This window comes from Mus pahari, chromosome 15 (genome assembly GCF_900095145.1).
Source record: "Mus pahari chromosome 15, PAHARI_EIJ_v1.1, whole genome shotgun sequence".
NCBI lineage: Eukaryota > Metazoa > Chordata > Mammalia > Rodentia > Muridae > Mus > Mus pahari.
The window spans coordinates 31,658,030-31,682,718 of NC_034604.1; the positions used below are offsets into that span (position 1 = coordinate 31,658,030).

Below are 24,689 nucleotides of genomic sequence, written 5' to 3' on the forward strand. Positions count from 1 at the left end.
ATTCTAGTAGGAGGAGATCAACAATAAACAAATCGTAAGATGTTAGCAGCAATTAGGAACTATGGAGGAACATAAATCCCTCTTAGGAGGGGATTACGTTCTTTATATGTACTTTGTATGCTGAGGACTGTTCTATGTATAATAGGGAAGACTTTCAAAGTAGACAAGATATGATTTATGTGTGTGTCATATATGGGGACTCATATCTTGGACTTCTTGTATGCAAAGCATGTATTGTACCACTGAGCTACCACTCCCAGCCCTGAGTTATATTTTAAATCAAATATCATTCTAGTCAAGAAGCAAGGTGGGAAGGCAAGAGGCCATTTCAAAGTCCAGGTCTGAGAGGATAGTGCGTTGGACTGGGTGATGATTGGCATATGTGGTTGCATACATACATTCAAAATGTACAGCTGACAAGAGTGATTGGTGGGATGGCGGTGGAGCATGAGAGGACAGGATAAACAAATCTTGTTCCTACATGAACAGTACACAATTAAATCCTGAGTCTAGGGCTTAACAATTGAACATGCACAAGCCCAGCCAGTCAAACTTCCTATAACAAATTCTAGTCTTTCTCGTGTGAGAGGTAGAAAGTATTAAAACAGAGCAATCAGTCCCGGGCACTGTGTATTAGGCAAGTTGTACAACCTAAGATTCAGTTTCCTCTTTTAGGAAAATGAGATCGTTAATAGTATCCCACCATGGAGTTGCAGAGTGTGAGAACAGTGTACATAAACGTGTCAGACTCAGAGACAGCTTGAAAAACTCCTATGTTGTCAGGCAGTGATGGCGCACGCCTTTAATCCCAGCACTAGGAAGGCAGAGGCAGGCAGATTTCTGAGTTTAAGACCAGCTTTGTCTACAGAGTGAGTTCCAGGACACCCAAGGCTACACAGAGAAACCCTGTCTCAAAAAACCAAAAACAACAAACAAAAACAAAAATACCAGCCAACCAGTCAACCAACTAACCAACCAGCCAAACCAAACCAAACCAAACCAAACCAAAAACCAAAAACCAAAATGAAAAGAAATGAAAAGAAGGAAGGAAGGAAGGAAGGAAGGAAGGAAGAAAGAAAGAAAGAAAGAAAGAAAGAAAGAAAGAAAGAAAGAAAGAAAGAAAGAAAGAAAATTTCTGTGTTAAACAGATTCCTGGGTAAGCCAAGCAGAACAGGACTGGGGAATGGCTCAGTCAGTAGTGTTTAACATGCAAACACAAGGGCCTTTGTTTGTATCCCCAGTGCCCTTATAAAAGTCAATACACTGACACGTGTCTGTAACTCCAGACCCTGGATAGTAGAAGCAGACTCAGGATAATCCCTGAAGCTCATTGGCCCCCTAGGCTAGTGGTGAGCTGGTGAGCTCTGGGTTCAGTGAGAGACTGACCCAGAAAATAAGAAGAGCAAACTGGCCAGGGTAGCTTACACACCATTAATCTCATCACTAAGGAGGCAAAGATATGTAGATCTCTGAGTTCTAAGCCAGCTAGGGCTGTGTAAAACAACACTGTAAAAAAAAAAAAAAAAAAAAAAAAAAAGGCTGGTGAGATGGCTCAGTGGGTAAGAGCACCCAACTGCTCTTCCAAAGGTGCAGAGTTCAAATCCCAGCAACCACATGGTGGCTCACAACCGCAACCACATGGTGGCTCACAACCATCCTTAACGAGATCTGACTCCCTCTTCTGGGGTGTCTGAAGACAGCTACAGTGTACTTACATATAATACATAAATAAATCTTTAAAAAAAAATAAAAGAAAGAAAGAAAAAGAAAGAAAAAAGAAACAATAAAGGAGAGCAATGGTAAAGTACACCCAAAGTCAACTTCTGGCCTCATGCACATAAAAACAAAACAAGCCAGGTGTGGTGGTGCAAGCACTCGGGAGGCAATGACTGACAGATCTGAGTTCAAGACCAGCCAGCTCTACATAGAGAGTTCTAGGACAGCCAGGGCTCAATAGTGAGACCCTAAACAAACAAACAAACAAACAAACAATACCAAACCAAAAACTAAACAGAACATGGATGGAGTAAGGGTTATCTTTATTTGGGTCACAAAGTATAAATATGAACCAGGTTTTGGAAATATAGGTTGTAACAGTTCAGAAATGGCACTAGAACCTTCCATGGGGACTATGACAGCATACATTATAGTCTTGGTGAGACCATAGTCACCTTAACCAAAACCTTCCCTTCCACCAACCTTCCCTGTAGTAATTGATAGGTATCAATGACCAAGAATAGTCAACTCCAAAACTCCCTGTTCTTCCTCAGTCTTTTTCTTTACTAATGCCTTCTCCAAACTGTCCTGTGCTCTGCCAACCCCTGCATGGAGTAGCACCAGAAGAACGGCAGGATAAGGGAAATGTCTTGACCCAAAGGGAGTGAGGTGGGGTGATGGAGGACCATGGACTTCCTGCAGGCATGAACGCTCAATCTCTTCTGGGATTTGGCAGGGAGAGGACACAGGCAAACACCAATATCTATTACACGTTAACATCAGCACCTTGGGCTTTCGGAACACGAACGGGAGACAAAAATCACCTGGGCAAGACTGCAGCCCAACTCACAGAGTGGCTCCGCCCAAATCGATCCCTGCCCTCTGACCGTACACAAACTACCCCGGGATACTCTGCTCCAGGGACATCTTCTGAAATGTAGACAGACAATAAATTACTACCGATGGATTACAGAGCAAATAGGACCCAGCGTGGCATTGAGCCAGATGGTGGAGCACAGAGAAGTGGGCCAGGACATTGCCAAAGTAACAGTCTAGGCACTTGAAATATTATTGTTAGATTGTTAAAAACTAAATATATTAACATACATAGAATAAAATAAATATATAATTTAAAAGGCATTTTACAAACAAACAAACAAAAACAAAAACAACAAAATACTTGTTATTTTCCCCCTCTGGGTAGAAAAGTCCCAAAACTCAAGAGTTCTCGAGCTTGCGGTATTTCACAGTTAGCTCATCAAATCCAGCGTGCTGGAGGGTCCAAATAGCAGATCCCTTGTGGCTACTTGAACACATGGCTTCTCAACTCTGTTGCTCTCTTCCAGTCCATAAACCATTCATCCTTCCTCTCCTTTTTTTTTCCAGTCAAAAATCCTGGAGCATATGGAAACTAGCTGACGCTTTAATCCAGAAGCTAAGTGTTTAAACAAACCAGTGGGTTCAATAATGGAGGAGGACCAGGAGGGCCTGAAGGGCTCGCTCGCTCCTGCTTTCTTCTGATCCAGATCCCAGCGGGCATAGTCTGTTTGGCACTTGGAGGATCTGAGATTTTTTTTTTTTCTTTTGCAGAGCAATTACAGGAGGCCCAGTCAGGGTAGCAACTGGGAATGAATGAAGACGTTTTCATGGCTGCTGGTGAAGTATTTCTCCTCTGTGTAGAACTTGTAATGAACCACTGTCTCAGATGTAGCCTCTGAAGGTTCCTGAAGCATGAAGAAGAAGGCATTTAAAGCTGGGTCTAATCTTAAGGACATGCAAGGAGCATTAGGAAGGGGAGCTGTGGGTGCCGAAACCTTGTATCCTAGCCAGAGTCTCTGAAAACAGTTCTGAACTGGAACTCAGGCAGCACAGTAGTGACCTGACCCCCTGCTATCCCTAATCAAGAGAATCCAGCACTTACTGAAGCAGACCTCAGACCCACCCATGCCTTGGCTTGTCTGCCCATGCTGCCCAGACAAAGGATGGAGCCTTACCTATAGCTCAGGTCCTCCTCAGTGGGAGCTAGCCACGCCCAACTTCACTTTCTCTTCACTTTCCAAGTCATAACCTCCTCGCCTGTGGTACCTGAGGAAAAGAAGGGCTGTGAAGAAATGACACCGTGCAGGCCCCACAGCCGGCCCTCTCAAGAAACCCCCATCATGGTGATCCATTTCTTCCAAAAGTCCAGAGGAGATGGCAACTCAGGAGTCTTTAGCCAGAATTTAGCTTCTCTGTGGGATTCCTGTCTCTACCAGCAGAGAATTTTGATATATATTTGTGTATGCATTATATAATACATATCATGTTTTTAGAGACAGCACCTTATAACCCAGACTGCACTAGCATTTCCTATGTAGCCCAGGCTGGCTTCATAGCAGGTGCGTACCTGTCACCCCTGACTTTATTGATTTTAGCATGTTTTGATCCTCAAAACATCCTTATAGAGTCCAATTGCTGAAAGATTACCATCAATAATATTATCCACGCCTTTACTACCAAACCACACCACGCATTAATACCAGGGGAAGGAAATGTCTAAGAGGTGCCCCTGTGGGTGAGTGACCAGGCCACAGAAGTAGGAAATGAACGCCATGAGAACAGAAGAACAGAACCTGCATGGCCTGACCCGACCATAGGTACCCTGGGTTTCACACACTGGTCTCATGCCATGTCAGGCAAAAAAATAATAATAATCGTTTCTAAAAAGTACACAATATTGAGGCCAGCGTCTAGGGGTATGAGGAGAGGCCCTAAGTCCAAGGGGGGGGGGGACAAAGAAGTGAGTGACTCCAAAAACAAGCCCACGAGGCCCCAAACACTCACCTAAACATGAGAAGTCCCACGATGACAAGAAGACAGACGGACGACAGTACTACAGCCACCACAGCCAAGACTGTAGTATGGTCATATGTGTATAGGGGATTCTCCACCGGTAGAGTCAGCCCATGACACCTATGTCCGTGGTAACCAGGGAGGCATCTAGAATAACAAGAAGAAGAGAGAGTTAATGGTGTCTGCACCCCCTCTGCCTCTCTCTCCACCCACCCCACCCTACCTCCAGAGTCCTGCTTCAGGCAGGGAAAAAGTGAGGGAGGAGTTGAAGGTCTCTCTTTAGATGTATTCCACATGGGCCTAATCTATTACATCTGTACTAAGGTGTTCCCCTTAAGCTGCTTAAGAGGACTTGGGTGGAGGGCGACTCAGCATCTCTCCCTCAATCTAGAGAGGCCCTTCAACATTCTGACCCAGAAATAAACCCAGCCTGGCCCATCCATGCATCCAGCATGTGGTCCCTCCCCACTGCTTGCTGCTCAGCCTATTAATAGGCCCTGTCCCTCTGCCAGGAATCATTGTGTTTTGGTTTTTTTTTTTGTTTTTTTGTTTCTCATTTCCTTCATTTAACTCCTCGCTCCCAACCTGGGAGCTAAACTACAGCCTTTGGTCTCCCCAATGCTGGTCTCCCTCGTCTCCTTTATCTCAGGGCACAAAGCAAACAAACCAAGATAACATCTTCCTGCCCAGCCACCCTGTCACAGCGGGCGGTGGGGGGGAGAATGTCAGAAACAATTCCAGAGCTCTTCTCGCTCCAGAAACAAGTCAAGTCATGTGACAACCCCCCCTCTTCAAACACAAAGCATTTCCTTGAAGCCCTTAGGAAGACATACCTTCCTTTGAGCACCCTTGAGATCCTTTGATGTAGGGGGAGCCCCATGCTACAGAAAAGTGGCCTGGCTTGCCAAGGTCTCAGCAAGGGCGGCAGCATTGCCTTGGACCCTCTAACTTTGCTCACGCACCCCCACATCTGCTCCCCCACCAGCTGGGGTAGGAGTAGGTTTGTCTGCTTGGGGACATTAGGCTAGCATCTGCTGAAGGAAGCATGGAGAGAGAACCCGTGGCCCTCTACTCTGAATCACGCCCTCTCTAGAAAGAGGTGTGTGCCTGGAGTCTCAGAGTCACGATGAATCCCTCCTTCCCACTGGCAGGGCCCTGGGAGGCTCCGTGGAGCAGAGCTGTGGACTCTGGCAATGGCACAGGGGTCAAGATGGGTACACTGCATCCCTGTCCCTCCCTACCTTAGGACCTGCCCAGCACCCACTTCTGGGTACAGAGCAGCATAAAGGTGGGTCAGCTCCACAAAGGACAGAATATGTTCCTTACCTAGCCTCTTCAGCACGTCTGGCCCCTGAGTCGGAGTCAGGAAAAAAAAAAAAAAATCTAACAATATCCCTGTCCTTCCAGGACCTAAAGGAAGCTCCTAGGAGTGTCTCTGGAAAATCCTGTGTGCACAGAGATGAGGGGGTCAAAGAGATTAAGTGATCTGTCAAGTCTCAGAACTAGAAAGCGGCAAGGCCAAGGTCAGAAGCTATACTTGTGACCGACCCCATTAATGCAGGTAACCCTAAGAGAGTATCTGATAGGTCCTGGGACTGTCTGATCTGTTCTCTGACATTATTATTATTATTATTATTATTAATTATTAATTCACAGCTTTAATAACAAATAGCAAGTAATGAAGGCCTACCATGAGCCAAGTACTCTGCGCTAACAACTTCACAAGGATTATTTTATTTGGCCTCTGGTGCTGAGGCTCGATTTGGGGCCTTTTGATATCATGTAACATTTAAGGTCAGACCACCTGTGAAGTTGAGGTTACCATCCCCATTTTGAAGAAACCAAGGCTTAACTTCCGATAAGTAAGGCACCAAGGTTACAAAGTTAGAGAGTAGTGGAGCCCTGGATTTAACCCAGCAGTCTGCATGACCTCAGCAGCTATGCTATGCCAGGGGAGGGAAGCGGAGTCTGTTTTGCAGTTCCGGACCATCATTCAAACCCCACAGGTAGTTACTCAGATGGTAGAAATAAAACTTGGCCTCAGAGTCCCGCAATTCAGTTATATAATCCCTCTGCCACCTCTGTCCTGAGTCAAAAGGATAATAATGTAAACGTGCTAATATTACCGACTTCCCCCTCCCGCCAAAGCCTGGCTTCCCCAGGGAAGAAGGGGGGCGCTGAGCACACTCTGAGCATCCCTGGATGCAAGGCAAGATCATGTGTCCTGCCTCGAGCCAACACACACATCTGTCAAACTAGGACATGTTTCTCCTCTCAACGTCTGTGACCCACTTCAGAACTTGCATGACAACAGACGCTTTTTTCTAGAGGCCAGAGATATCTTCTTATATATATATACTCTTATATATCTCTGCATCGACTCCAGAAGATGAAGGAAGCATCCTTTGATAGAGGGGAATCAGAACAAGAGAGTTCCAGACTGGTTCTGCTATTTCTAGCCAGGTGATCTTGGGCAAGTCACGTTACTTTTCTAAGCTTTGATTTCCTCGTGTTAAATCAGAGGTAACATAAGCCTGCTCACTGGAGAATCATGAAAAACCCATGCCCCACTTATGTGAGTCATTATACAAGCAAACCGGAGGGCAAAGCCTGTTTCTCAAGGAACGAGATGTTCAGGCCAGATGGAGTCAGGGGAAGGGGCTTCTCTGCACATGAGCAGTGTGCATAGTGCAGCTCCAGGCTTGCCTCTCTTCCAGCAGATTCCTTCCCAACCCCACTACCCCTAGGTGCTCTAGCCACAGAAAACCCTGCAGTCAAAACCCTGGGTCAGCAGCCAGTCAGAAGCCCAAGACAACTGCTCTTTGAGGGCAACTTTTGGCTGGTGACATAGAAGGATTCTCCTGTTCCTGGTGGCTGTCAATGGCTGGTTTAGGAAGCCAGTCAGCCACAAGCTCACTACAGCAGCCTGGACACACCCTGGCTGGCAGCTTCTGGGTCTAAAGGAGAGGAGAAGCCACCAAGAGGGACACAGATGTAGGTGCACAGGCATCACATTGCTCTAAACCAGGAGGTCTATGTCAAAGAACCCACCCTATGATGTCTGCCTAGGAAGTTGACACAATGCCTTCTGGACACTTGCTGTGTTCTTAGAGTAGTGAAATCCTAAAGAGTGTTCTAGGACAACAGCTGCCCCCCATAAAACTCTGCTCGGACTCTAAAAGGACAGGGATAGAGGAAAGCCAACACCCAGTGTGTCCCGGGAACACGAAAAGCATGCTGGGATAGGAATGAGACCCCATTTTTCTTCCCATGAACTTATTTAGCTGTTGATCTCATGCAAATAACTTCCTACTTGCTCTCTGTGGTTTCCTTGTTTTCCAAGTAGAGAGAGTTCTGCCGTCCCAGCAAAGGGCTTTTGGAAATCCCAAAGACCATCTCCTTTCATTCCTTCAGCCTGAGTGAGTGCTCACCCTACCCGCTGGACTGAACTAGATTTAAATGTAAACAATGAAGGCTTCCAAGAGATAATGCCAATAGTACAATGTGATTATGATCACTATTCCTAGGCCGCCAGGTGGCCTGAAGCACATTTCTTGGGTTGCTTAGGAGGTCAGGGGAGCCCTGCTGCTTGGCTGATCAATGGAAGCCCTGGAAATCCATTCACCAAAACACCCTGAACCACAAACATCCTGAGACAGTGTGGCTAGACAGACACCTGGCTCGAGTCCATCTTGACTACCCTCAGAGTCACTTTCTCCACCCTGAGTTAATGATGCCATTTTACACATTGAAGACACACACTTCTTGTCCTGTCCCAGGACACTGGAAAGGAACAGACTGAAACTCTGCCTTTTTGGGGTTTTTTTGTTTTTTGTTTTTTGTTTTTTGGTTTTTTGGTTTTGGTTTGTCAAGACAGTGGTCTGTGTAGCCCTGGCTGTTCTGAAATTCACTCTGTAGACCAGGCTGGTCTCAAACTCAGAGATCCACCTGCTTCTGCCCCTGGTATTAAAAGCATGAGGGTGTGTGCCATCACCAGCTGGCTGATTCTGCCCATTCTTTTAACCAAGCCTCTCCTTCTCCAATACACCAAACTTCTGCCTAGGATGCTACAAGAAAGGACACACTGTCTGTGAAGGTGCGATTAGATCCATCCGCCAACTGCCAAATACAGGACAGATCTGCTGTGTGTAATTGATTAGATAAGACTTGGGTGCTTATGAAAGTTAAAAAGACCACTGCTAGTCACGGGTGGGAGAGATGCCATACAGACAGATTTTTTTTTTCTTTTTGACAAGAGGAGGCAGTATATGTACAACAGCATCCTAAGCTGTCCAGAGTCTCTTAGGAAGAGTCACAGGGTTCCAAGAGACGGTCTCTCGACAGGGAAGAGAGGGGATGTCCGTAGCCTGATGTGGGCTATTGGCCTCAGGCACAGTGGCTGGATTTTGCTTGCTAGAGAGCATACCACCACTGTCATCCCCGAGGGGTCACCAAAGTGACCACTTGCTGGGTTTGGCCTATGAGAGGATCCTGAACCCATAACCCCTCCATCCACATCTTGACAGGGAGTGGTGATGCTGCAGGCTGAGTTGGGTTCCACTGATAATCTCGCACACACAAAAGTGTTCTGCTGCCCCCTACTCCCCACAAACTCAAATCCTCTGTCTCCCTCATCCTTCTGTCCTTTGCCAGGGTGAAAAAGAGGAGGGGCTTTGACTCACTCTGGATGCTGGTTCCCTCTCTGTACAGTCCTGCCATGCCTTAGGATCAAGGCACGCTGACTGGCTCACGGCACGCGTGACTCATGTCGCCTCCTATCAGCTGCCGGGAAACCAATCTGCTGCTGTGTTTCCTAAGAGCTTTCCTGTCCAGAGAAGTCTCCAGGACCCGGGGCCCTCCTTTCCAAGTGCCCACTCTCATGGACACACGCTCATAGATAGGGATGCAGGGGGAAATGTCCTGAAGGATTGAGGAGAATCACAACCCCATGCCACTGGAAATGACATCCTCTTTGGTGGCGGTGGTGGTGGTGGCGGGGACTTCCGCTGACTAAAAATATGTCCCTTCCTTTGAACTTCCTCCCAGAGGATGAAAAGAAACTGGGTGACATTATGAATTCAAGGAACAGTGACAAACAGAACGTGTGGCTGGCAGAATGACAATGAGATTTCTTCGGGGAGTGGAACACTTACTTGCAAGAGGGAGTACGGAACTCCTTCAGGTATTTGCATTCTCCGTGTATGCAGTAGTCCTTGTATTTCTTGAGGCAAGGGTCTCTCTTCTTTCCTAACCCCTTTCCTTTCTTCTTCTTCTTCCCATTCCTTTCTTTGCTTGGGGTAGCCAGGGCTTGTGGCTTGGAGGAGAAAGCAACTGCAGGAAAATGGTTGTGGTGAGCTTTTTCTCCTCTGTCCCTTTGCAAAGGCATCTCCAAATATAAGCCAGGCTGACCTCAGCCTCCCATTTCACCCACCCCAGCATCTGGATCATGGAATTATAGGTGGGTACCCCAAAACTGATGAGGACGCACACACACTTTGGTCCCACCTGAAGTCAGAGGCCTGGGAACAAACTCTTTAAGAACCACCAGAAAGAGGAAACTTTAAAGAGGAAATAGAGGTTGGGTTAGGTCCCAAGGAAGAAGGGCTTTGTTCTAAGACAGCCAGAGTAACTGCAGGTCACAGCGCAAAGCTACCAGCCTGGCTCTGCCCGCTTTCTACCCTCTCTGTGATCTCCCACGAGCTCGATTCTATTGTAGCCTTCAATCAGCCTCATTTCCTGGTTCTGTACTCAGTGACCCACTTGCAGGAAGACTGTGTCACAGACAAAAATTGCTTTGGGAACACGGCTGTTTGGGGTAGGAAGCTTCTAAGGTGAGAGTGTCTATGGATTGGGGACCTCTTCTCTGGAATTCCCATTGGTCACAGCGTTTGGTGCAGAACCTACCTCTGAAGCAGAAAACTAGCCACCTCTGATTTAAAAGGCCTTACTTTTTTGAGTTTGGGTAAGATATCTGCCTGCCCTAAGCCCTTTAACAATTTATCCACCTTTTCAAACATCCAATTAGATTTATCCTCAAATGTCCTATTTATACCTGGGTTAGGGAGAGGTGTTACAATACGTACAAAGAACTGTCCCAGGAGGAACTGGACTATGACAACCCCCCCCCCTCATTTTTCCAGGCTGCAGATACGGGGAGGGTCAAATTCACATTCAGCTGGGACTGGCGTTTAGCCCAGGAGTCTGGGTGCTTACTGTCCATAGCTATAGCTTGAGTCTGGCAGAAAGATAGACATGATAGGTTACAAGGTAAATGAGACTTCAAGAATGCTAGGGCATTTTCATGATGAAAACTGTTAGATCCCAAAAGGCAGGGGCTTGCCCCAAGGTACCGCAGAATTAGAATTAGAGCAGTGCTATCTGGTCCTGTTCCAGGCTACTTAAACGCTCAGAAGGTGTGACTGGTGGCCAGAGGAAGCCAGTTATCAGAACTCCAAGGAGAGCAAAGCAGACTCCAAGGCAATCAGAGAGAGATGCAGAGATAAGATTGACAAGTTAGGCTCCTGCTGAAGAGAGGGTGCAGTGAGTCAGGTTGGCAGAGGTAAGAGGAGCAGCCATGTGGGTGTGTGTGTGTGGGGGGGGTGAGTCACGGCCCTGCCCAGCCCTATCCAGCCTGAGAGGGCCAGGAGAATCCAGACTGTTCAGGACACGGGTGACCCCAGGGGGCCACGGTTGAGAGGATGATGTGTGGGATTCCAGCCTCTCAGTTTTAGAGCAGACTGTTGACTTATGCAAAACAGAGAAAGAACCTAGGGAAGCCTTGGGTGAGGAGGGAGCAGGCATGCTAAGCAGCAGGTGGGGCTGAACAGGTGTGTCTCTTTCCAACCAAATATAGTCATTCCGGGGCCCACAGGGCTTCTGGCTGGCTCCGCCTCTGAGAATCACCGCAAGTGGCCAAAGGCAGGGAGGCCCTCGGGTTCTGGACTCTGACCAGTCCCTGTGCTCAGTCCCAGATACAGGTTATAGGATCATCCATAGATCTTTCTTCCTGGAGTCTCCTTAGGAATTCCAGCGGAGTCTACAAGTTTCAGACCCTACAGCATTTCAAAATAGCCTCGCAGGACCCAACATTCACCATTCATGGCCAGCTGCAAGGGCGCTGCCCTCATCTACCAAAGCTAAGAAGAGTTCCCCACTGCCCTCTCTCTCTCTAGCTGGAGAAAGGTGGATGAAGGAGACTAGCGTCGCTCACTTTTAATGTTCCCATCTGTTAACTCTTTTTATATATAATCATCACATATATAATCAACATCAAATAGGACTTGCACTTTTTTTTCTGCATAGAAACTCTAGAGAAAGCATCTCTATCGCGCCTTCATTCCATCTAGCTTACCTCAAAGGACAATCTGCCTCCTTCAGTTTGCTCCAAAATATAAAATAAGACCCCACACTAGGTGAGACCAAGGACAAGAATGACCGCACTGTATTCCAGAACCCCCAACTCCAGTCAGCCCATAAGTTTTTCCTTGAAGTCTTCCATAAACATCCCTTCAGTCCCCCGGAGTTGGGGGTAAGGGGGTGGGAGTGGGGGCAAAAGCATAAGTCTTAGGCCTGTGTATTCTTCAGCTGCGAACAGCATTTAGTAAGCCTCCACACCCACCTTTGAAAATGTCCAGATCTGTCCCTTCCAAGTCCTGGACCCCCTGAGCTCGATCACCTCCCGTGGGTAGCAGCTGGTTTGTGGATCCAGTGGGAGGGTCGGGGTTGCTGGTTGCTGCCGCCAGACCTCTCCGAAGCCGCTCCAGACTCTCACCGGTCACCAACGCGGACAACACTGGACAAGAGAAGAGAGGAGGCCACAATAAAACCCTTTGCTTAGACCCCTCTCTACCACGCCATCGAGGTCCACGCCCGCCCTTCAGGGCGCACGGGCCCCACCAAGTGGCCCGCTCGGTGGGTGGGGGGCGCCGCGGCGACCTTCCCACGTGTCCCCCCGCACGGCGCCCACCCCACCCCCGACCTCGGAGGCATGAGCTCTTACCTGCGGCCAGAAAGAGCTTCAGCATCACCGACGGCAGCAGCTTCATGGTCCCGAGCCTGGCGGAGACTGGGAGACAGCGATCACTTTGGATGCGGCGGCCGCTGGACGCCTGCACCGGGGCCAGGCGGCGGAGGACAGCGAGGTTCCACTAGGCACCGTCCGCTGCCTGCCTCTGGGTGAGATCCTGTCTGGGAACCTTGCGGCCGCGGTTCGTCTGTCTGTTCAGAGTCGGTCCGCACGTCCGCTCCAGCCCTTGAAGGTCCGTCAGGCCGACCAGCCAGCCGCGTGCAGCTCCCCGGGCCGACTGAGCGCTCGCTCTCAGCGCGCGGCCGGGAATAAGGCTCCGGGGGAAAGGAGTGGGAGCCCCGCCCCGCCCGGCACCGCCCCCTTCCCTCCCCCTCCGCGCCGGGAAGCCAGCCCGGCTGGAGGCGCCGACCGCGCTGCTCCGGACTAGGCGGTCGCGGCGGGAGGACCGGGAGGCGCTCACATTTTTTGGGACCAGGCCAGAGCAGCAGTGACTGGAGTGTGGGTGTAGGGCGAATGACCAGCAGGTGGCGAAGACCGGATCCTACCTTCCCTCCCACGCGGGTCTCGATGCAACCAAGCGAAAGGTGATCTGAGAGCTGTTCCTGGCCTCCGCCCCTGCATCTTTGACAAGTCCCCGCTCCACACTAGGTATCTGCACTCAGAAGATAACCAAGCCGTAAATAATAATTCGTTTATCGTTTAGAAACTAGAAACACGAATGCCAGCTGGTCTCCTGAGGGCAAAGTGACCAGACACGAAGTTGGAATCATTTGATGCCAATCCAGCAACAGCAAAGGAAGTTAGGAGTGGCTTCCACTACTTCCCCCAGGGGACATAGTCTACTTTAGGATTTCTGAGCTATGCGATATAGTTCCCAGGCTTTTGCAATCAGAGAGACACAGATTATAGGACAAAGCCTCATATTTTCCCTTGTCTATTACGACCACTCTTTCAAACTTAAGCTCTCCTCTCAAAGGATCCAACCAGCTAACCTCGACCCGTGTGCGACCCGTGCTGGATTGATGTGTTTCTTTTCCAACTGTTGTATCTTTACGGGGGTGGGGGGTGGGGGGGGCGTCTGGAGTCAATGTCCTGACTCAAATAATGACTCCCTCAGTAAGTATTTCAGCTCCCAGGGATGTGCTGTGGTAGGGACTTTGACACAGGGCTGGGTTGGCATTCAGAGCCTTCAAACTGTGCCAGACAGAGAGCACTTTGCCTGATTCAGCCATGTGTAGGGATAAAAACAGGCCTACTATTTATACACTGTCTATCCCGCTCTTTCTCTCCACCCCACCCCCACTTTCTCAGGGGTCAATCTGGCTTCCTCCTCTTCATTCTCCGTGGCTACACTCCCAGGCCTAGGTGTCCACAGTGAACCGCCGTGTCTTACAGACTCTGATTGATCTTTACCGTGTGAACTTGGACGAGATAATTCTTCTAGTTTTTTGGAGGAAGGTTAATTGGTTTGATTTTATGTGTATGGGTGTTTGCCTGCATGTATGTCTGTGTACAGCATGCCTGCCTGGTACCCACAGAGGTCAGAAGAGGACATCAGAGTCCCTGGGACTGGAGTTACAAATGGTTGTGAGCCCCTGTGTGGGTGCAGGGAATCCAACCTGGGTTCTCTGGAGGAGCACCCAGTGCTCTTAACAGTTGAAGCATGTCTCTAGCTCCTAAGATAATTGATTTTACTGAGCCTCAGTTTCTACACATCTCTAATGGGAATAGCAGTAACAATACTAACTAACCATGTCTGCTGTGCAGAGAGCCTTTTGAGGACTGAATGAGGAAACAAATACAAAACAGAAAGTGCAGTGCCTCTCATTAAATTTGGCCTAATATTGCTGCTGTTGTTGTTAGTGATCCAACCTTTGTTGCTGTTTCCTTAGATACCCTTTCTCTCCCTTCCCTAGGCACCCAGTCTGGCCAGGTGTCGGGGTCCAATTGTGTCGTCAAATTGTTCTCAGGCAGAATCTAACTTGTCACCTATTTGGCCAAAAGCCTCCTTGGGTGCTCAGTATCCGGCCCAGGACCTCAGCAGCTGGCCACCACCCCAGCCACACCTCATCTCCTCCAAACTGAAGCCATCCAGAGGTCAGGGTTCTCCCCAGGGAAAGGTGGAGGGAGACACTTCCTGACACATGACCAAATCACTCCCCCTTTCCCCCCCTCCCACCATTCACACCCTGCTCTCCCGTCCTAGCCTGCTTCTTCCTTCCTATGCTAGGTCCTTCCGCCTCACCACCACGTCAGCTCAGTTTTGTTGGGGCAACTCCAGGCTTTCATCACACCCAGGAGCCTCGCCCTATCCAGGTCTGTGTGTCAGGTTTTACAAGGAAGGGCCTGGAGAAAAGAAGGTGAAAGACCTGAAATGTATTTAGGATAAGTCACTTCCCTTCCCAGAACTGCAGAGAACCTGGGACCAAAAGACTAAGCAAAATGAAACAAAATTACAGGCTGAGAACACAACAGAGAGAGAGAGAGAGAGAGAGAGAGAGAGAGAGAGAGAGAGAGAGGAAGAAGAAGAAGAAGAAGAAGAAGAAGAACTATCACCAACAGCAGCAGCAACAGCAGCACCACCACCACCAACAGCATCATCACCATCACTACCAATACCACCATCACTGCCACTGCCACCATAATCATCACCCTCAGCACCAGCACCACCACCACCAGCACCACCACCATCACCCCACACACACTTACTTACAAACAAAAATGTTTATGCATAATTGCTATGTCGAGGCTAAGAGTATGTTTCTGTGATAAGAGCGCTTCCTCAGTGTGAATAAGGCCATGGGTGTGATTCCCAGCACCACGAGAAAGAAGGAGGGAGAGAGGGCAGAAAGGAAAGAAATAACATGTTTAAGAAACTCTTCACTTGTTTTTTGGGGCATTGAAATCCTGGCAGCAGAGGGTAAGTTGGACGTGGGAGAAGCAATAGCTTTATAGAAAGAACCACAGGCCATCTTCATTTCAGCTGAGACATTCTGGTGACTATGTATAGTTCATTACTTGACAAGAAAGTCAGTTATCTTTGTTGACCAGGACCCATTGTTAGGAAAATCCTTAAGCTGATCCCAGCACGTAGAAGGTAGAGGGAATAGGGTCAGGAGTTCAAGGCCATCCTCACTAATATATTGAGTTTGAGTCCTATTTGGACTACCTGAGGATAGATCTCAAAAATAAAAATCTTGATCATAATGCATCCTGGAGTAGCCCCGTTAGCAAGCGTATTCCCTAAACATTCATGGCGACACTGTCAGAGCAAGTGCTTGCTACTGAGAGGACTCAAGAGCCTCGCAGAAGAGGATGTGTTCTGGTCCTGTCCTCACATCTTAGATTTGACAACGGATTAGCATAGCCTTATCTGAAAAGATGACAGGTAGACCTGGGTGAGAAGAAGAAAGCAGGTTTGTGGTCATTGGTGGCAGAGCATTCCTCGGTGGTAGCACAAAGGATGGGAGTAGAAACTAGCTTAATGCATTGAGAGGGTAGCAGGGAGACCAGACAGGCAGCAAGCGAAACGGCCGTGGGACAAAGACGAGGGCAGAAGACGGAGGACATAAAATGACGGGGTGGACAGTGGATTTTTCCCCATCATAGAGAATCAAACAAGATGAGGATGGGAAATCGGAGTTACGTAAGGTTGTTGTTCTGTATGGCTTCTTCCTCTACCTGCTCTGCTTGTCACAAGCCAAGGACTCACTCATCGGTAGCGCTCCAATGGGCAAGTCTGCTTTCCTCAAATGTTGACGGAGCGTGAGCAAACCCAGGCTACTCTGACTAGCCTTCTGCTCCTAGTGAGTCAAAAGGGAGCCAATCTAGAGCAGAACCCATGGCATCCTGTTCCCCAGCTCACGCCGGGTTCCCAGGCCGCTGGAAAGGCAGGCTCCCTGGGACTCCCGAGTGCTGCTGCTGACTCACTGCTAAAGCACTGAGTCCTTGATTTGAGAACTCTTGCATGAGCCAGTGTGGAGGAGCTGGGAGAAAAGTGCTCCAAGGAGTGGGGGTTGGGAGGCTGGGGGGCTGGGAGAGGGGCCTTTCAGGATCCTTTCGTCTCTACATACGCCTTGTTAATGAGTTCCTCTAAACCTGGCTGTGCATCCTAATCACCAGGGAATACATGAAAGATAAAAAGGACCAGCCAGATGTGGAGGCGGTGCACACCTTTAGTTCCAGCACTTGGGAGGCAGAGGCAAGGCAGATCTGAGTTTGAGGTCAACTTGGTCTACAGAGAGAGTTCCAGGACAGCCAGGACTACAGAGAGAAACCCTGTTCTGAGAAACAAAACAAAGAAATTAAAAAAAAAAAAAAAAAAAAGGCCCAAACTCCAGGTTGGGAGTGTAGCTCATTGGAAGATCATCACAAGCTAGCATGTACAGGGCCCTGTACTATAAAACCAACCAACCAAACAAACAAACAAACAAGGGGTTATGTAAAGTCAGGCATGGTGGTGTGTGCTTACAATCTCAGCACTTCAGACTAAGACAGAATTATCAAGATTTTGAGGAAGGCCCGGGCTACATGAGACACTGTCTCAAACAAACAAACAAACAAACAAACAAACAACAAAACCAGAAACCCTTCAGAGTTGGAACCTCCAAGGTAGGAGCAGAGGAAATCTAAGTGTTTGTGTGCATTACATATGCTAGTATCATTACCCTCATTTTAAAGGGTTAGAGCTCAAAGATGTATGGACCGGTCCAAGGTCAACCAGCTAGGATATGTAGCTCAGGATACCTGAGCAAGTGGACAAGAGGACAGCAGCTTCCCTCCCCTTTGCCTCTGCACACAATAGCATCGTCAGCTTTACCGAGGGAGTCCTGGAGTGTGGCGCTGCCTAACTGGGCTGAACTGAACAGTGGCCTTGGATGAGGGCAGCAGAGTGGCTAGGGAAACGGGTGCACACAGTCATCAGGCAGTCGTGAGTTCAACTTCCCACACTTATTTGTAGCCGCTGTTTGTTTTGGCTTTGTATTCGGCATTCTTTTTACATTTATTTGGTTTATTTCACTTGTTAGTTGTGAAGTGCTTGCTGGAGCCATTTCTCTCCTTCCACCACCATCTTGGGTCCCAGATACCCGGGAATCAGGCCATCAGGTTTGGTAGCAGACACCCTCACCTGATGAGCCCCTTTTGCTCACCTTTCTAACCTGCAACAAGTTATTCAGTGTCTTCTTATATGTGATGTATAAATAAGAAACAGGGTAATGACAGTAACTGTCATAGGGCTCTAGTGAGGAATAAATCAGATCATGTGTCTAACATAGAGTATGATCATGTGTATAACATAGAGTATGATACCTGACATACACGGTAGGTGGTTAATGACAGCTCTTACTATGAACAAATTCATTTCCTCCTTTTCTTCCTCCTTTTTTCTTCCCAAAGGAAGGATTTGATACATACCCATGCATTCAACATATCCTGTGCCTTGTCTTGCTTCAAGCCCTAGATTGCTCATTTGAAACAGTGAAGAAGCATTAAAACAGTTGCGCTGTTTATGGCCAGGGAAGCCTTTTATACATTTTTTTTTTTTAACTTTTTCTTGCCGGGCATGGTAGCGCACACCTTTAATCCTAGCACTCAGGAGGCAGAGGCAGGCGAATTTCTGAGTTTGAGGCCAGCCTGGTCTACAAAGTGAGTTCCAGGACAGCCAGGGCTATACAGAGAAACCCTGTCTTGGGGGGGGGGGAACAAAAACAAAAAGCTTTTTCTTGTCATGCTGCTATCGAAAAGGTTTGCTGAGGCAAGTTCTATGACTACTGAGTGTAGCTAATCTGAAAAACACGACTTTATCCTAGACCAGCCTTCCCTGGAGATGGAGTTCCAGAGATGGCCATGTATAGTAACAGGGCAGTAAATCTAGAGGTTTGGAAACCTCAACCCCAAGAACAGCCGGTCTGGCTCAGAGCTCATTCAGAGGGTTGGGAAGTGCTTGCTAAGCAGCCCGGGGCTCTGCAGTGTGGGGGACAGTGATTCCAGAGGGGCACCTCTTCTAGGGGATGCTTCAGCAACCAAGAGGTTGGAGTCACACAAGATCAAGGTCGGGCTGAAGGGTCACTGGTCCCTCTTGGCATGGATTCTCCTATCCTGTCGGAATCAGCCGGTCAAGCAATTTTAGAATGTTTAGAATTTTGAAATGTTGGGTTCTGGCCTGTCTTTGGGGTACCCTGAATCTCTTTATGCTGGCCTGAGGCATTTGGTAGTGAATACTCTAAACATACCTGACCACGGAGGTGTCTGGCGTCTGACTGGGGCCAGGATTTGAATCGTTAACTAGGAACAGAGGTGGTCGGGAGAAGCTTTGGTAGAAATGTCCAGAAATCCACAATGCTCAGGCAAGAAAAGATTCCCCCCCTCACCCAGACAGTGTTTCTCTGTATAGCCCTGGCTGTCCTGGAACTCACTCTGAAGACCAGGCTGAGTCTCGAACTCAGAAATCCACCTGCCTCTGCCTCCCAAGTGCTGGGATTAAAGGCGTGCGCCACCACTGCCCTGACAAGAAAGGACATGTATAAACCAACCCATTCCCTCTGGCTCGTTTCTATTTCCAACAGCATTTCTGTGACTTTATCTGTCAGCCATTCCCTGACACAGATGGCTTTCTGCTAGCAGGAAGGGAGCAAAGGATTCCTCCTCCTTCCAACGACCCATCCATCCCCCTCTTCAAGCCTTAGATTCCTCATGGAGAAATAACGAGGGGTTCAAACAACCAGGCCATGTCCAGGCGTTGCCCACCGAGGTCCATCATGGTGGGGTTTTGTCAGGCGCTTCCAAAGGCTTGCTGAGACATTCTCTGGAGTGCTACAGTGGCCAATCTACAGGCACAATAGCTTTCATCTGTGACTCAGCCTCTTTGCTTGTAAGTAGTGAGGGTAATAATCTGCTTACTGTGTTCTTGGGACAATGGAAGGAGATAGTTTCTGGAGTGCTGCTTAGGAAAGCTCAGAGCTCGGTGTGAATAAGTCAATACTCTTGCTCATTTTCCCAATGCTTAACCTTGGAATGCAGTCATACCGTACTCTATGCCGGAAATGTGCATGTTCAGTTCCTCATTGGTATGCAGTTACAGGGCAGCAATTTAACAGTTCAACAGCCATTTACAACGCCCGCTTGTCTAAGACAATGGTTTAGGAAGGAAGAGATGCTGCCCCCTACAGGACACTCTAGGAATTTAAAGAAGAGGTTTTTGGGGGGTTTTTTGTTGTTTTTTTTTGTTGTTGTTGTTTTGTTTTGTTTTTTAAAGAATCTGTGAAAAAAAAAAAGGTGGGGTCAGGTCTACACAGCCACATCTATACTGTAATCTCAGCACATGGAAGGAGGAGGCAGAAAGATCTCTGTTGAGTTCAAAGCCATCTTGGTATTCACAGTGAATGAGTACATAGTGAGACTCTTGTCTAAATAAACAAACAAATAAACAAAAAGCAGGAGACCTCAGCCATAAATGGGATGTCTAGAGCATATTTCCCCCTCAGTACTCAGGGACTTATGTGGAAGAGGGGACCAGAAAGACTTGTAAGGGCCAGGAATGATAAATGACTTCAAGGCAACAATGTTTCCTATACATAACAGGACAGATACATATATGAACTCAATAACTGTGACAGGACACATAAAACCTGTATAATCTCAAACCAGACAAGATCCCAGCACAGAGGAGAGGAAATGTTTTTAAGATCAAGTAGTCAGGCTTTCGTCAGGGAAGAATCCAGCTGGACGTTTAAAAGAACAAAATGCACAGCAAGTCCCAGCCATAGATGAGGAGTCAGGAGTCAGCTGCGTTTGATGAGATCTGAGGAAGGGAATGTCCGTTTTCTCTAATGCTGTGACGCCTGGCAGATCCAGGGCAGACCCCAAGCCCAGAGTGATTAATCGGTCAACACAAATGGACTTGTTCAAAAAAAGGAGAGATGGAACAAGAAAGCTGGGTAGGTAGAGAGGCTAAGGAGGATCTGGGAGGGGTAGAGGGAGAGGAGGGGGGGTAAATACAGGCAAAAGACATTGTATGGGAATTCTCAAAGAATGAAAAATTACAAAAAAAAAACAAAAAAACAAACCACCACCCCAACAAACAAATAAAAACAGAACAAAAAGAAGGGGCTGGAGAGATGGCTCCACGGTTAAGGGCGCTAGCTCTTCTTCCTAAGGACCTGGGTTCAGTTCCCCGAAACCACATGTCAGCTCACAACTGTCTGTAATTCTTGTACCAGAGGATCTAGTATCGTCTCTGACCTACAAGGGCACTGCATGAACATAACACCCCCCCACACACACACAAAAGTTATAAAATAGAAAACAACTACATTGCTGTGCATTTTGTTCTTCTTTTAAACGTCCAGCTGGATTCTTCCTTGACGAAAGCCTGACTACTTGATCTTAAAAGCATTTCTAAGTTATACAGAATACAAAGAGCCTTTCCGTGAGCTTTTCCAGGAAGGAAGTTAGAATGGAATGTTCATTTTGGTGGTATTTGCATTAGTCTGTATTTATAGCTGTCACACTCCTTAATAAGCCCACGTAGATGTATGCAACGCCATTTCTAGAATAGTCTTGACTGAGAGATTTACACATTGAAATGATTTTTGTTTTGTGATGAGGGGTGTCTTTTTTTTTTTTTTTTTTGGCTTTGTTTTTCGAGACAGGGTTTCTCTGTGTAGCCCTGGCTGTCCTGGAACTCACTCTGTAGACCAAGCTGGCCTTGAACTCAGAAATCCGCCTGCCTCTGCCTCCCAAGTGCTGGGATTAAAGGCGTGCGCCACCACGCCCAGCTGAGGGGTGTCTTGCTAGTATGTCCAGGTTGACCTTGAACTCCTGGCCTCAAGCATTCCTTTTGCTTCTAACTCTGGGTAGCTGGAACTAAAGATGCTCCAATGTACCTGCCTCCAGGTGTTGATTTTGTTTTAAAACTAAGTGTACAGGTAGGGTATTATCTTTGGACTTCATTTCCAGGAGAGCAAAGGAGTGTTAACAGGGGCTGGTGAGATGGCTCAGCAGTTAAGAGCACTGACTGCTCTTCTGGAGGCCATGAATTCAAATCCTAGCAACCACATGGAGGCTCACAACCATCCATATCGAGAAACAAATAAAAACCTATGGCCCGGAGGGAGGGGGGGGGAGAGCAAGAGAGAAGGGAAGGGGGAATAAAGTTTTTAAAAAGAGTGTTAACAACAGATGTGACAAAAATAAAGTATGAAAAAAAATTTTTCAAGACAGGGTTTCTCTGTAACAGACTGCTGGCTGTCCTGGAATTAGCTCTGTAGAACAGGCTGGCCGTGAACTCACAGAAATCTTCCTGCCTCTGCCTCTGCCTCCTGGAATTAAAGGCGTGTGTCAGCCTGGCTTATTTTTTATTTTTATTTATATTTATTATTTTGAGACAGGGTCTCTTGAGTCTCCAAGGGTGATTTTGAAGTTCTAAATCTCCTGCTCCCACGTGCTGGGATTGCAGCATGCACCACCAAATCCAGTTTATTCAGCGGTAAGGACTGAAAACAAGGCTTGACACATGCTAGGGCAAGGACGACGACGACGACGACAATGACGATGACCGCTCTTGCGCGCGCGCGCGCGCGAACACACACACACACACACACACACACACACACACACACACACACACACACACGACCCCCATCCCTATGACAGTCTTTCATATCTTACTTCAGGGAGATTTCTCTCTTGCTTTGTTTCCATGAAGGAAAGCTGAGACTCAGAGGCAAGGCCCTGAGAAAGAAGTCAATGGTGGCACCAGAATGAGAACCAGGTCTTTGAACTCCCGGCCCCGTCTAGGATCCCAAAGGCTGCCCTGCGTTCCCAGGCAGCTCCTTCACCAACCTGCCATGCTCTGAGCACTCAGGCTCAGGGGTTGAAATGAGGTCTGGGGAACAGGTATGGTGGCCTCGGTGATGTTAAAGTACTCTTGGAACGGGGCCACAGAGACGGTGAAGGACAGACCTTCCGAACTTTGGCAGAAGTTACGGAGGGGAGTATGTATGTGTACGGGGTTATTCATGCCAAACTCGTGATTCTATCCCTTCAAGTTTTCTTGAGTCATTTGCCCCCTATGGTTCGGACACATTCTTGAAGGAATGGTCAGCCCTTAGGCCAGTTTCTGCTCCTCTGGGGACTGAAACCACCTCTCCCCTCCACATAGGTAACACGGTGACTCCTCCCTCTGCCTTGGACCAACCTCCTAAAACCAGAGGAAGTGTGGAGGAGACACCTGAAGCCTGGTTCCAATAAGGGTTTTAATTCTTATTTAGAAGAACCCGATTGTCCTTTCCTTTCCTGTCCTTAGATGCTCCTCCGCATGTCATCCCTCGGGGCCAGTCTGCGTTGGGCCAGGCCTGGGCAGAGATTCAAACACTCCTCCCTGCCATCTTGCCTTTTCCCGAGCCCTGGCAGAAAAACAAAACCACAACAGCTTGGTCTTAGGGAGCGGCTCTAGCGATTCAGGCCGTGGGGAGCAGCGCCCTCGTGTGGCCACCAGAAGAAGCGCGGCTCTCGGCCCTACCCCTTCCTTTCTATGCGTTCATGGATCAAGAATTTATTGAGAGCCACTGTGTGCCAGGCTGCTCAAGGCTCAGGGACCAAGCCTAGTAAGATACCGCATCAAGGGCTGTACAGTTGTGTGTGGCGATGCAGGCAATAAACAACAAACAAATAATAAATAAGGTTACTAGTAGTGATAACTGCTAGTTAAGAAAACAAAACAGAAATGTCATAGAATGAGTGCAGAGGAAAGGCTCCTTGAGTAAACCATATTTGAGATGAGACCTGGGTATGAGGATCCAGGCATGTGAAAACCCAGGGAGAAAGTGTTCCTTGCAGAGAACAGCCAAGACCCTCAGGCCTTTTTCATTACATAGAAGGGAGATGGGAGCTAGAGGGTAGGAGGTTAGAAAGAAGGTGGCGAAGGAAAGGTGGAGGTGTGTTCAGAGGGTGGGCTGGTGCTGTCAGCAGCAGCGAGAGATGCCAGCGAGGCAGCCTGAGGCATTCCCTAGATACTCAGGCCCTCAACTTAGGGCTGATGTCTTCTTTCTTATCCATGGAATTTTGTCTTGGAGGAGGAGACCTTTTGTAGGCTTACGGTGGGAGAAGGGACTAGGTAAGTCAGAAGGGGGTTGGACTCGAGGCATAGTCCATTAGAGAGAGAGAGAGAGAGAGAGAGAGAGAGAGAGAGAGAGAGAGAGAGAGAGAATATTTAGTGCTCCAGCCTCCCAAGCAGTTGAAATTACAAACCTGTGCCACCAGGTTCAGGTTAGATTGTGTGTGTGTTTATATGAGTGCTTCATATATATATATGTCTGTCTGTCATGTGTGTGCCTTGTGCCTGAGGAGAGACCAGAGGAAGGGGTGTCACATTCCCTGTGACTAGAGTTACAGACTGTTGAGCTGCCATGTGGGTGCTGGGAATCAAACCAGGGTCTTCTGAATGAGCAGCAAGTGTTCTTAACCACTGAGCCACCTCTCTAAACCTAAAAAGGTTTTTTAAAAGAGCCCTTAGCTAGGGGTAGTGGCACATGCCTTTAAGTCGAGCAGGCAGGAAGTAGAGGCAGGCAGATCTCTAAGAACTCAAGACCAGCCTAGTCTTTGTGACAAATTCCAGGCCAGCCAGGAATGCTTAGTGATGAGATCCTGTATCAACAGAAAGCAAGCAAGCAAGCAAGAAAGAAAGAGAATCCTAATGGCTGCTATATCGAAGATGAACTTTGGGGAACTTTGGGGAAGGAGAAAGAGCCAAAGCCAGGGAGACTATTGTAACAGCCTCGTGGGCTGCTGAAATAATTCAGGTGGCTTGGATCAAGGCAGTAACACTGAAGCTGGGGATGAGGTGCATTCTGGGTATTCTGGGTAAGTTTGCAAGGTGGGTTCAATAGAATTTGACAAAGGCTGAGTTCGAGGCCAGCCTGGTCTAAAGAATGAGTTCCAGGACAGCCAGGGCTATACAGAGAAACCCTGTCTTGAAAAACAAAACAAAACAAAACAAAACTAAATAAAAAAAATCTTTTGATAAAGGGCCACATTCTCTTCTGGCTCCAGGATCTATCTATCTCTCTCTCTCTCTCTCTCTCTCTCTCTCTCTCTCTCTCTCTCTCTCTCTCTC

At 48.0% G+C, this 24,689-nt stretch overlaps 1 protein-coding gene across 1 annotated transcript; it reads right to left on the reverse strand.

The window, feature by feature from the left end:
* Positions 1–2,017: 2,017 nt before the first annotated feature.
* Positions 2,018–12,884, reverse strand: Hbegf (heparin binding EGF like growth factor). The gene is made up of 6 exons (XM_021214891.1): positions 12,548–12,884; positions 12,167–12,340; positions 9,702–9,879; positions 4,540–4,695; positions 3,711–3,801; positions 2,018–3,440 (listed from the first exon to the last, which is right to left on the reverse strand). The coding sequence occupies exons 1-5, from the start codon at positions 12,591–12,593 to the stop codon at positions 3,729–3,731; spliced, it is 627 nt and encodes a 208-aa protein (XP_021070550.1). The 5' UTR covers positions 12,594–12,884; the 3' UTR covers positions 2,018–3,440; positions 3,711–3,728.
* Between the last annotated feature and the right edge of the window lie 11,805 nt (positions 12,885–24,689).